General features: G+C 52.1%; 1 protein-coding gene across 5 annotated transcripts in view; it reads left to right on the forward strand.

Moving 5' to 3' along the window:
* The window catches only part of COL23A1 (collagen type XXIII alpha 1 chain), a 356,236-nt gene that overhangs the window by 297,365 nt on the left and 45,763 nt on the right, over positions 1 to 13,108 (forward strand). For all 5 annotated transcript variants that reach the window (XM_017518269.2, XM_017518273.2, XM_037734819.1 and 2 more), the window contains exons 4-5: positions 4,466 to 4,473; positions 6,500 to 6,526. In XM_017518269.2, the coding sequence (XP_017373758.1) occupies positions 4,466 to 4,473; positions 6,500 to 6,526 (35 nt within the window). The remainder of the gene's footprint in view (positions 1 to 4,465; positions 4,474 to 6,499; positions 6,527 to 13,108) is intronic.

Consider the following 13,108-nt stretch of genomic DNA (forward strand, 5'->3'; position numbering starts at 1 on the left):
CACTGCAACCTCCACCTCCCAGGTTCAAGCAATTCTCCTGCCTCAGCCTCCCAAGTAGCTGGGATCAGAAGCACATGCAAGCATGCCCAGATAATTTTTTCTTTTCTTTTCTTTGTTTGTATTTTTAATAAAGATGGGGTTTTGCCATGTTGACCAGGGTGGTCTCAAATTCCTGACCTCAAGTGATCCGCCTGCCTCGGCCTCCCAAAGTGCTGGGATTACAGGTGTGAGCCACCGTGCACGGCCTAGGTTGGCTTTTGACTTTATTCCAAGACTTTCTGCCTTGCAGACATTTTGGGGGTTTATATGGTTGGATCAGACCTCTCTTTTCTGGCTTCTGGATTATGAACCATAGGTGCAAAAGCCTGCCCCTCTCTAAGACTAGAAAGGAATGTTCCCACATTTTCTTCTAGGATTTTTATGGTTTTCTTAACATGTAAAATCTTTGATCCTTTTGGAATTTTTCCCGGTTGATGCTAAGGCATGGATCTAATTTCATTTTTTCATGATAACTCATGGTTATAACACATCTCCCCCTACCGTTCCCAGAGGCTCAGGTGTGGGAGCACTGTGGATGGAGCCAGATGGTGGTTGGGGGAGACACGTTACCACATGGAAGGCACCATTGGGTTCGGGCCTTTGTCTTAGGAACAAGACAGTGAGGAGGGAGTTTCAGGATCAGATCCTCATTTTAAGAAACCTGACTCTGGCCCCAGAAAGGGAGACCGGGGTGGTGATAGGGCATCATTCCTGAAGCCATCTCTGATCCCAGGGGCACCTGCCTCGTTGCTAGTTGGTTCCAGCCCCTGGCTCACCAGCCCTCTCTCCCACAATACTTCTGGGTTAATTCCTATGAATCTTGATAGCCACATAGAAGCCTCTTACACAGGCTGGCCTCAGGACTCCACTGCCTCCTCTCCTCCGATAGGCTTGGCCTCCCCCGACCACAACATCTCCCTCCTGAGGTCTTGCCCGATATAAATGCAGCATGCACAAATTCTCAGTTCGCAAATTCCAGCCCACTCCCACTCCCTGACTGCCAGAACCCATCTGTCTCCAGCCTTCAGATGCATGGATCCCAGCCCCTTGACCCTCACCCCTCACCCCTCAGCCCTCAGCCCTTCAGCTGGAACCTCGACAGCTCTCCCGTGTCACTTCCCTGCTCCTCCCTGCTCCCTCCTTCTCACTCCCCAAAAGCCCCACCCCAAACTGAAGCCAGCCCTCCACATGCTGCACTCCAGTACAGGCAGATCACCCCCATCGTCTCCCTTTGAATTCCACATTACAGCCCCCCGTGGCTCTTTCTGCTGCCTGGCTGAGGCCACATTGTCCAGCCCATTCAGACTCTCCCCACTCCACCCCTGAACATCTCCTGCACCATCATCACCGAGGCTGATGGCCTCACTTCCTACTTCACCGAAAGAGTTGGCACCATCAGAAGAGAACTTGCCGGAGCGCCACCTCCATGGCCACATGCCTAGCAGCGCCAGGCACTCCTCCTCCTGCTATCCCCACAGAAGCACTGTCCAGGCCCCCTCTGTGCCAGCACCAGGAGCCAGCCCCTCTTACTCCCCTCTTGCTCCAGGGATCTCCCCTCCTCTCCCTCTGCTGGACCATTCCCATCTTACAAGCACGGTGCCATGTCTCTCATCCTAAAGAAATACCCGTCTCCAGGCCCCACTGCCACAAAGCAACAGTTCTTTTGCTTCCCTTTGCAGCGGAGCTCCCCAAAAGCACCCACTGTCCGCATCCCTCCACCCACTTCTCTCCGAAACCCTTTCCCATCAGACCTGACTCCCATCACTTCCTGAACATGCCTGTGCGTTGCTGCATCCAGTTCCCGGTCTCCTCACTCGACTCGTCAGCAGGGCAGTCACTGTGTCCTGTGCACAGGTGATCTCTCCCCCCGAGACACTTTCTCTACTTCACTTCCAGGACTTCCTTATCTTCTCTCCAACTTGCAGCAGTTCCACGTGTGCCAAGCTCCTGACCCCTTCAGCCAAACCTGCCCCACCACTAACTCCCCACCTCTGTTGATGGCAGCCGCATCCTTTCAGTTGCTCAAGCCAAAACTGGGGAAATCCTCTTGGCTGTGCTGTCAGAATCAATCCAGAACCCAACCACATCCACCACTTCCACTGCCACCACCAGCTGTGAGCCACCATCCTCTCTCCCCGCAGCACACAGTAGCCTCTGGGTTCTACCCCTGCCATCCAACACGGGATTTTTCAAATATGAGCCAGACCACATTCTCTCTGTGCTCAAAACCCTGTCAGGGCTTCTGTCTCAGAGAAAAGACGAAGTCCTAAGAATGGCCAAGGCCCTACCCAATCACCCCACCCCATCACCCCTCTGAAGCCACCTCCCACTCTTTCTGGCTGTGAGGAAAAGAGCAGAGGTAGGGCAGGAATAGAAGGGGGTGTGTGACTGAGAGATTGCTTTGCCATCCAAGGAATGAGAGCGTGTTTCAGAGGTGTCGGGCAGGACCTGCTTGACAGGGCAAGCTTGACTAAAATCCAGAGGGACCGCAGATGGGGCCAGGCTCTGGGCAATACAGAGGGGACAGTGGCCTGAATTGAAGGTGGGTCAGTTCCTGCGAGTTAACCTGAGGGGCATGGAGAGGAGGGCAGGTGCCGGAGCAGATTGCAGGGCAGGGGCAGGTGGAGAGGCAGGTACAGGTATAGGCATAGGTGCAGATGGAGGCACAGACGCAGGTGTGCACGAGGGCGGCGCAGGGGCAGGGCAGGCTGAGGTTCTGTGCAGGCAGAGGCACAGGTACAGGCGCAGACGCATACATCCAGTGTTGGAAAGGCAATGGTGAACCTGTCCAGCAACTTTTGTTTTCTTTGGAAAATAGGAATCAAGGTCATTGGCTGACAGTGAGGAGTCAGCTCGATGGGATGTCCCAGTTGCCACCATCTTGCTCTGCCCTGCCCCTGATCTAGACTTGGGGAAACCACTGTCCCCCATGTCTTCATTCTTGGATAGGCGCACATCAGTGTTTCAAGCCAGAAATCCTTGTCATCTCTCTCTCCCCCGTGCACCCTCTACCATGTAAACCCCGTCTCTCTTCTGACAGCCATCTCCTGACTCTCCGCTCTCCCCCTCACCCACCAGCATCTGCACGGGGACACCTTGGCGCATCTCCAGGGGCACTCTTGCCCCTCCCCATCACTCCTCCATGCAGAACCCTTTGCTGACTCCCCTTTACCCTTAGAACCAAGCCCCCCCAGACAGTGACATGGAAACAAACCCTGGGCTTGGCTGGCCCTACCTTCTCCAGCCCTCCCACGGCTGCCTTGGCCTCCACTTCTCCTGGCTCCTCAAAAGCCCATGATCTTGGCATGTTCTGATTTTTTCATCTCTGCAACACTCCTCTCTCCTCTTTTCTCACCCTCCGCACTGGGCCCAGGCTGGGTCAGGGCCCTTGTGCTGTGCTTAGAGCTTCCTGGCCTTCTCCCTGTGTAGCTGTCCTCTTGAGGATCTGTCTGCTTTATCAGCATTGGTGAGCCAGGGGTCTTACGTCTTGCACTCACCCCCGGTCCCATTAGCTCCCCCCATGGCTCCTGGCTCATAGTTGTGACGTGCAAATCGTGCCGGCCGCTGACTGCCGGGTGCTGCCTCCCCGTGCAGCCTCATTCTCAAGTGATGTTCGGGGTCTGTTTGGCAGCGGCGTGGCTTAGTGCACAGCGCCAAGGGGTGGTACAGCTGGGAGACTCCCTCCATCCAGCATGCGCTCGTTCTACCCCTAACCAATGATGTGGCCCCACACAAGTCGCTGCCCTGTGAGCCTCTGCGTTGCCAGCTGTCCAGTAGAGATGTTCATCAGACCTCTCACAAAAGATGGTTGGGAAGGTCAGATGCAATAACAGCCATACGACGTGCTTCGCAGGCTGTGAGGGGAAGCCCCGGTGGGTACCCTAATTGTCCTCTGTGAGACTTCATCTGGTAGACAAGCCCCAGCCCCAGCCCCAGCCCCAGCCCCAGCCCCTGCTACGCCTCATGCATTTCCAACTCTGGGGCTGGGCTGCAGGAACCCCTCCTTCAAAAAGCCTGTTCAGCCACACCCATTTGCCCTTACTCCCAGCATTCCCTCTGTCCAAAATGTTTACTCCCCTAGTCTCTCTCCTCAGTAGAAACAAACCATCCCCTCAGGAGCACCAGAGCTCGTTCTTCAAGTAGGAGCAAGTTCTGATTCCTCCTCAGTGCCAGAAACCAAAGCCGCCTGGTGACATAAATGCATGCACCCATGCCGGTGGGAATTGTCACCACTGGCCCCTCCAAGGGAAATGTGCTCCTTCTGCTCTGCCCCCAGCTTCAGGCCTGATGCCTGATTTCGAGGCCAGGAGACAGCCGTGGCAGCATCAAAGCCTTGCAGGGAGAGGTGGCCGGGAACTGTGCTGAGGACTGGCGAGGCGACTCTGCCTTCAACGCTGACTGTGGCTTCTCTGCTTGTGTTTTGCAGGTCCTCCAGTAAGTGTCCTGGACTGTGCTGTCTGCTTCTGAAAGATAAGATGTTTGGCTCTCTCTCTGTTGCAATTCCATGAAAATAATTTTGGTTAGGGAGGTATGTCCTCAAAAAAAATCGGTCCTATTAAAAAGCGGCCAGGCACGGTGGCTCACGCCTGTAATCCCAGCACTTTGGGAGGCCGAGGTGGGTGGATCATTTGAGGTCAGGTGTTTGAGACCAGCCTGGCCAACATGGTGAGACCCTGTCTCTACTAAAAATACAAAAATTAGCCAGGCATGATGGCAAGTGCCTGTAATCCCAGCTACTTGGGAAGCTGAGGCATGAAAATTGCTTGAACCCAGGAGGCAGAGGTTATAGTGAGCTGAGATCGTGCCACTGCACTCCAGCCTGGGCAACAGACAGAGCAAGACTTCATCTCAAAAACAAAAACCAAAAATCACGTGTTTGGGGAAAAAAATCAGTCCTATACGGGAGTCATATTATTTGTTAATTTGTGGATGAATGCAGACACAAAATTCCACAGGCTTGACCTGTCCCCTGGAACATTCTGGGACCATTGACCTTGCAAGAGAGACAGCGGCACAAGCCTGGCTGTTCCTCACCAAATCTTAGGCTCACTTTGGTGCACAGAGATGTTAGCACTATGCCCATAGTTTTAAAATGCTCTGTGGCAGTTGATGTTTCTAAATGCTAGTGCTTCAGTGTCCCATGATTTGGCGGAAAGGCCTGTAAAGTCAGGCAGTTGTCCGAGGAATAAGTCAGGCTTGATCACTAGACCCTGGGGTTCATTTTTCTTCCTTGCCAGAATGTGGATCAGACAGCTGAGACCTTGTGAACACAGCTGGCTGGTGAGGCTGTTGCGCTGGGGCAGGAGGAAAATGTCACTGCATTTGTGAGGGGTGTGAAGGGTATGAGGGGAAGCACTGGGCAGCCCCCCTGAACATCTCCTGGCCAGCCAGAGACAGCTTTGGATGCAGGGGATTGCAAGTGGCCCTAGAAACCCCATTCATTATTCATGGCGCAAGATGTGCCTGTCTTTGATTTGTCTTGTCAGTTTTTCAAAGCCTGATAAATCCCAATTAATCCATTCAAGAAGCACATTGACAGTCAGCCGGAGCCAAAATCAACCTTTTCAAGGAATTCCTTTCAGATGAGCCATTTTATTTTTTACTTCCATGTACCGTGATTCATTTCCTGATCAGTGCCCTTCGGAATCTGGGCTGCTCGGTGCTTGCAACCCCACCATGAGCCAAAAAGCAAGGCAGCAGAACTGTGTCCATTTATTGGCCTCAAGCAACATTCCGCTGCCGAGTTCTTCCTGGCTGTCTCAGGGAGGTTAGCCTGCGTGAGCTTGCTGAAGTACCTAACGCCAGGGGCTATGGTGTGATTTTTTTTAACTTGGTGATTAAAATATTAAATGTATTAAATAAATGCAGAAATTCTCAAGCTGCAACCTAGAAGGGTCTGACCTGGGAGACGGGTGGCAAAGTGTGGCACAGCCAGGGTGGTCACTGCTCCAGGGACCCAAGAGGGCAGAGAAGCATCCAGCCACAGTGAATGCCACCCATATTCACGGCTTCCAAAGCTCTCTTTCTCAGTTCACCCCATCCCAGCGGCAACTGAGAGGAAACAAGGCTCTCCTCCAGGCCTCTCTGCAGGCCCAGCTTAAGGAACATCTTCAGTTCCTGGTTGGGTCATGTGGCTGTGGCTCCCCACGTGGCATTTACCATATGCCTAGCCAGTGTGGGGAGGATACACATGGGACTATGCCCAGGGCCCCATGAAGCCCCGAGGCTCCTCGTCCATCCCTCCAGCCTAGCCCTCTGAGGCAGGAAAGGGGTGCTCTGCCCCCAAGACCCCCAGAGCCCTTGAGTCCTCCCCCTACAGAGCGAGTCACCAACCAGCTGTCTCCGCTGCACACCACGAGACTCGGGGGCAGATGGGGGGCCGGGCCCTGATTGAGTTCTAAGTGTTGCCATATGGTTTCTGCTGAAAGTCTCTTTATTAATGACATATTAATTACCACAGGGGCAATCAGGACGAGATGGCTACCCGGTAATTTGTCTTTTATTTTTTGTTCTCTTCACCCTTTTCTCTTAAGCCAATATTCTTTCCCTGAGCCTTGACTGAACTCTGTCTGAGCTCCTGCCTCCTCCTCTGCTCCTCAGCAGCCGTGGTCTCTCTGTGGAGGGGATTAGCGTGAGCTCTGGGGAGACAAAGGCTGCGCAGATCTCCAGGGCTGCCCAGGAGGCAAAGCAAAGCACCTTGGGTGGGTGTCTGGGCAGCACTGAAGCCACCTAGCACCGCTTCTTCAGCAAGTCCAGCCAAGAGCCAGTGGGCCAGCCCCACACTGTGGCCTGCTCCACCGGACAGGCTGAGCCTCTTCTCGGTGGACGGGGGACTCCCTGTCCCAGCCACCGCTCCTCGTCATCATGTAACAGGAGACTGGCTGGTTCCAGCTTGGCCTTGTGGTGTCATCCCTCGGCACATAGCTTACAATTAACCCAAAAGTTGGCACATATTTGGAATAGTTGCCCCAGCCCAGCTCAGGCCAAACACGCACCGCGTCAGCAGCAAGACGCAATGTGCCTGTGCCGCCACCGGGTCCTGCACAGGGCTTGAGGGCTGTGGCAACAGCATCTTGAGGTCCTGGCACATCAGAAAGAGTGGGTGGAGCCCAGCAGAAGAAGGGATTGGCAGGCCCACCAAGGGAGGGGCGATTTGTTCTGTGCCTCCTGGGCAGGAAGATGCAGGGAGGGAAATGCGGGCTGATGCAGGGGCCAGATCTGTGCAGTCAGGGTGGCTGGTGATGGAGAGGGGTGGCTCCGGGTCCTGCAGGAGATGCTGTCCCAGAAAGTGGAGAAGAAGAATCCAGCCCCAGCACCAGGGAGGCTTGGCATGGGGTCCACTCCACTTCCTGCTGACTGGGTGACCTTAGAGAAGGTGCTCACCTTCTCTGAGCTTTAGTTTCCTGCTCTGTGAATGCAGAGATGAAGGCCCAAGACTTGTCACAAAGCCAGCCCTCCAGGACTTGGTGGTACCTCTGGGGAATACTGACATCATGCCAGAGTGGCCCCGTGCTAGGCCGAGTAGTTTGGGATCTCCCAGGCAGTCAGGGCAGCTCCCCCAGCAGCAGGCAGCCTGGCCTCTCAGACTGCGTGAAGTAAGAATGAAATGAAATGTGAAAACCAGCTGTGACCAGCCCTCATCGCACTGGGGTTAGGGCCCTGCCACAGTCCCCAGCTGCTTCTTATTAGGCAGAGGTCAGGCTCCCATCTTCTGGGCACACCTGGGCCTTTGGGCATCCAGTGTCTTGGGGAAGCACAGGCTTATGTTGAAAAATTCAGCCCCGCATCTAGGCATTATTCACTGTACCAGCTCAGGAGCACCAGAGACTCACAGAACCACTCCTGGCATGACCCAGTTTCCTGTCACCCCAGGCTACTCTGTATTCACAGGTCTGGAGGGGAGAGGGTGGGGAGTGGGTGAGCAATTTCCTCCCACTCTTTCCCCATTGTTTCCTCTGAGCAAAGAGTGACCCAGTGGTCCATTCCCCACCAGCCTCGAGCCTTGGAGAGGATGCGGATGCTGCCTGCTGACCCGGGTGAGGGGCCAGGGGTTTTGTTCTCAGAGCAGCTGCCAGTGTCTGTCCCCCACAGAGGCCTCTCTTCTCCCTCACCCCTTCCTCCCAGGAGCCTCCCAGGGGTGGGGTGGGCAGCCGGCCCTGTGGCTGACAGGTGGGAGGCTGGTGTGGACTAAGTAGCTAGACGTGGTTCTTATCTCTGTAGCTTACCTGCTGTGAAGCCTTGGGAAAGGAAAGCCCCTTGGTTTAGAGTACCCAGAACATGACACAGGGCAAACCCGGGGCTGCTGTCCCTGGAGCCATGACAGGACTGTCGGGAATTCAAGATGAAGTTGAGTGTGGGGGGACGTCGGGCTCCTTCGCACCTGGGCCTGGCCTGGAGAAGGGGTGCTGTGACTTTTGGGGCTGGGAATGGAGAGATGGAAGTGCCTGGAGCCCTGCGAGTGGCCCTCAGACTTGACACTGGGAGCTGTCCTGGAAGGAAGAGAGCTGGGGTCCAGCAAACCCCCCTACTTCCTGTGTACAGGCAGCTCTGGCAGCCATGCCCCTGGTTTCACCGGCAGCTCGCCAATCACTGGGAAGCCTGAGCAGGCTGAGGGGTGAGGGGACCCTGTCAACGTCTCCAGGAAGCTGGCATCACAGCCCACAATGGCCTTCTTCCTGAGGTCACCCGGCCCCATCTTACACAAAGACCCCCATTTCTACACAGAGGTAGGCATCTTCCCTGGGTGGGCTGGATTCAGGGCATTCACGTTGCCAGCACCAGGGGCAAGCCCCGCTATACACCTTCAAGCCCTCATTCTCACACCGCACTGGGGCCATTCCTTCCGTGAGACCCACAGGGTGGGGTGGACACCCTGCTCAGCTTCCCCTGCAGGAGGAAAGCAGCCCCTTGCAAGGAGCGGGAGGAACTTCTGCAGGCTCCTGGGTCCAGGTCTGAGCAGAAATCCCTATCTCTTGACCTGTGGAGGACAGAAGGGCTCTGCCCAGCTCTCAGCCTGTGATGTATTTGTAGACGGCTCCATGTGATCATCCCAGAGGCTAGGGTGACTGCCTCGTGCAAAGGGCCTGGGCCACCTCAGAGACCCCTCGTGCAGAGGATCGCCATGAGCTTTGAGTGGGTCACCTGTGTGGACTTGGGCAGGCTATTTGACCTCTTGGGCCTGGGGAGATCACACCCGCAGAGCTGGGGTTAAATGAGTGTCAGACAGAGTCCATGTCTAATCCCGTGTGTGGCAGCCCTTCCATAAATATCACTGCCTTTCCTCACTGTTGAAATTCTCAAGGAAAGATGGGTTTAAGAAATCATTCTAATCTACTCAGCATAAATTTGCAGTATTTGGAAAGAAAAACAACTTTGAGAATGGTCAGTTTTAGAAAAAGGAGGGGTTTTTCTTGTAGCTTAGTAAACTTCAGGACCAGCCTCAAGGAGGACTCTCTCTCCCTCTCCCTGTCTCTCTCTCTCTCTCTCTCTCTCTCTCTCTCTGTGTGTGTGTGTGTGTGTGTTAGAACCTTATCACTTCCTAAGAGCAAGAATACAGTTTGGCAGGAGGCAATGGTGGAGACCGTCAGCCGCTTTGCTGGGTTAACTCAGGCTGGCTCCCTCAGCTGAAACCAGGTCCGTATGTGGACCCAATGGGAGTGGCTGGAGGACACGTGGCATAGGAGCCACCCACATCTGTGCGGCAGGTTGTGGACTCGAGAAAGTCAGAGGCAACAGGGGCGCTGCTTGCCCTGTCCATGCTCTCCATGCACAGAGGCTGGGCTGTCCTCTTTGCTCCCAAGGATTCATTAACAGCCTCTTCTGATTACAACAAAAACATGTTTATTGCAAAACATGTGGACAATAGAGAAAAACACAAAGAAGGAAAAAGCATTCATCTCTAATTCTGCTCCCCACAGATAAGTCCTCTCAAGATGTTGGTGGTGGGTCTAGCATTTCTTACCTGCAAGTTTGCTTTCATGTGTATTGCTTTTATTTATTTGTTTGTTTGTTTGTTTGTTTGTTTATTTGGGACGGAGTTTCGCTCTTGTTACCCAGGCTGGAGTGCAATGGCGCGATCTCGGCTCACCGCAACCACTGCCTCCTGGGTTCAGGCAATTCTCCTGCCTCAGCCTCCTGAGTAGCTGGGATTACAGGCACGCACGCACCACTATGCCCAGCTAATTTTTTGTATTTTTAGTAGAGACGGTGTTTCACCATGTTGACCAGGATGGTCTCAATCTCTTGACCTCGTGATCCACCCGCCTCGGCCTCCCAAAGTGCTGGGATTACAGGCTTGAGCCACCGCGCCTGGCCTTGTATTGCTTTTAAAATAGAATTACAAGTGCCTTCTTAGCACAGTAGGCAGAACGTCAGTCTCATAATCTAAAGTACAATTACATTGGACATAATTTTTGTACTTTTCTTTTCACTAAATATATTGTAAGACATTTCCACATCATTAAAAATCCTTAGAGAATGTAATGACTACATCGTATTTGATACTATATATCATTTATTTAACTGGTCTCAAAGTTAAATTATTTATATTGATAATTTTTCACCCTTACAGTCAACATCCTGGGAATAAATATAGGCTTATTTCCATGATTATCTCCTTAGAATAAATAACTAAAAGTGGAGTTGCTGCACCAAAGGGTTTGCACATGTTTAAGGCTTTTGATGTGTATTACCAAATTGCCCTCCAGGAGACTATACTAATTTACATTCCCACCAACAATGAATAAATGCTGCATATTTTCCCAAATGCTGGCCAACTGTGGGTATTACACTTGTAAAACTATGCCAATATAAGTTTTAAAATATATGCATATATGTATGAATATTGTTTTAATTTAGGGCATATGTTAACTAGAAATAGTCAGAGATTAAACTAGTTTTGATAAGATTTGTATAATTCTGTCACCTGGTGGTAAAGATTGGAATTGCAGGCATAGTTTAAAGAGGAAATCAGCCGTGTTTAAGAGCTTTTGGATCCCCATGGGTCCAGGGACAGAAGACATCATGGAATTAGCAGCATAGGGATAATTCTTAACTCAGAACATTCTGACTCAAAAGTTGAACCTGCAGAGGACCCTGAGTGCAGCACTCTTGCACTTTGGGGTAGTAATCAGTATTTATGTTGATGAAGTGATTTTGCCATCTCATAAATAGGAGGCTTGGCTCTGTTCAACAAATCTGGTGGGTGTCATACCCTGTGCTGAGCACTGGGGTGGCACAAAGATGGATCAGGCCCAGTCACAGTCTTTGGAGAACAATGTAGGAAAGGAAACTTGCCATGGGATAAAGAGGAATGAATAATTAGAAGCTCAATGTGATCTTCCTGGAGGTATCTTGTTTATCACAAGCCCTTTTTCTTCTCTAAACTGTGGCTTCTGACTAAGATGAAACCACCTGTCACTCATGCAGGGCTTAATCTTGCCTAAACTTTTAACTTTTACACAGAAAACGTTAGACTTTCTCATCATCTCCTAATGTCACAATGTTGGCTTTTCCTCTTCTTTGGTAGTTTGATGGTCCTAACTCTTAACATGAAGCTTTAGTGACTTTCTGGTTTGTTTTACACGTTCAGAAGACTGTTTAAATATTTCTTAGATATGGTGTGATGTGGTTAAGGATGTGATGAGAGTGTTGGTGGGGTGAAGGGACAGGTATAATTTGGATTAAATAATCAGAAGACTCAGGGAAAATGACATTTGAACCGAGATTTAAATGATGAAAAAGCCGCAGAGATTTTGGGGGAGATTCCGCTAGAGGAAAAAGCAAGTTCATAGGGCATGAAGTTGAAGCAAGCTTTGTGTGTTCAGTACACTCACAGTGTGGCAGGAGCAGGACTGGGTGAGCAGGTGACAGGGAAACGATAGAAGGGGAAGCCAAAGAGGTCTCCCAGAGCTGCACCAAGTAGAACCATGACAGAGGTGAGGGCTGGGGGATAGAACTTGACTCTGTGTTTATAGAAATCACATCCCCAGAGATAGACTGCCAAAGGGTCTGAGATCCCCCCACCCCCGATGCTTCCTTTGGGAACAGAGAAGAAAAGACTGTGATCCTTCATCTCCCAAAGCCCTTCCAGTGTGCCAGGGAAGCAGATGCAAGTATTTAGTGCTTGCTGGGTGCACACTCATGCATGCCGTCTCACCATGGGAGGCTGGTGGTTTCAGCCCTACCCAACAGATGAGAAATCTGAGCTCAGAGGGTGACAGGACCTAGCCGAGACATACAGCCTGCTTGTGTGCCAAAGCCTGGATTAGCACCCAGGCTGTGTGACCCCACTCCCTCATACGGACCAGCCAGCCTCTCAAGCCATCTACAGTAGCAGGGCTGGGGCCAGGATGGTCTTCGCCTCAGCTAGAGAGTGCTTCTTAGACGACCCCAAGAAACAGGTACTTGGAGTGGAGGTTTGGTTTTACCCCGGTCTATATCCAGCCCTGCCACTCCCTTCCCAAATACTATATTCCACCTCCAGTATCACAGTATTAGGATGCTTTCTGAAAAAAGAAAAACAAAAACAAAGTCTAACTGAAACTTACAAGTTCATTTCTTCATTTCACTTCCTCTCCTATTCCTCATTTGTACCTGCATGTCATAGCCCTTATTAGACATCAGGAAGAATTTCTCATTCTTCCCCTGGTGATGAGATGCCCAGTTCTGTTTCACTGTCCAGGGCACCCCTGCAGAGGAGCAGCTGGACGGAGCAGGGAGTGCAGCCACACTTGCGGAATCTGAGGCTTGGCCTGGATGAAAACATCAGGATCAGTGCCGTGCTTCCCAGTTTCAAATCACATTCCATCCCTAAAGATTAGTACTCGTGCCCATTCTGCAGATTGAGAAACGGAAGGATAGAGTGAGCATGCAGCGTCTCCAGACCTCACAGTGGCAAGCACGTGGGGCTGGCTTCCACCCCTGAAGACCCCCTAGGGCCCTGCCATTCCCACCATCTGCCATTCTACCTCGCTGACCTCTGGAATCCCCTGGATTCTCCCACCTCCAGAGGCCTGTGTTAATCCGGGCAAATCACTCAGCCTTGGCACGTCTCATTTCCCCATGCACA

The sequence above is a fragment of the Cebus imitator genome, unplaced genomic scaffold (assembly GCF_001604975.1).
Source record: "Cebus imitator isolate Cc_AM_T3 unplaced genomic scaffold, Cebus_imitator-1.0 Scaffold668, whole genome shotgun sequence".
Classification (NCBI taxonomy): Eukaryota; Metazoa; Chordata; class Mammalia; order Primates; family Cebidae; genus Cebus; species Cebus imitator.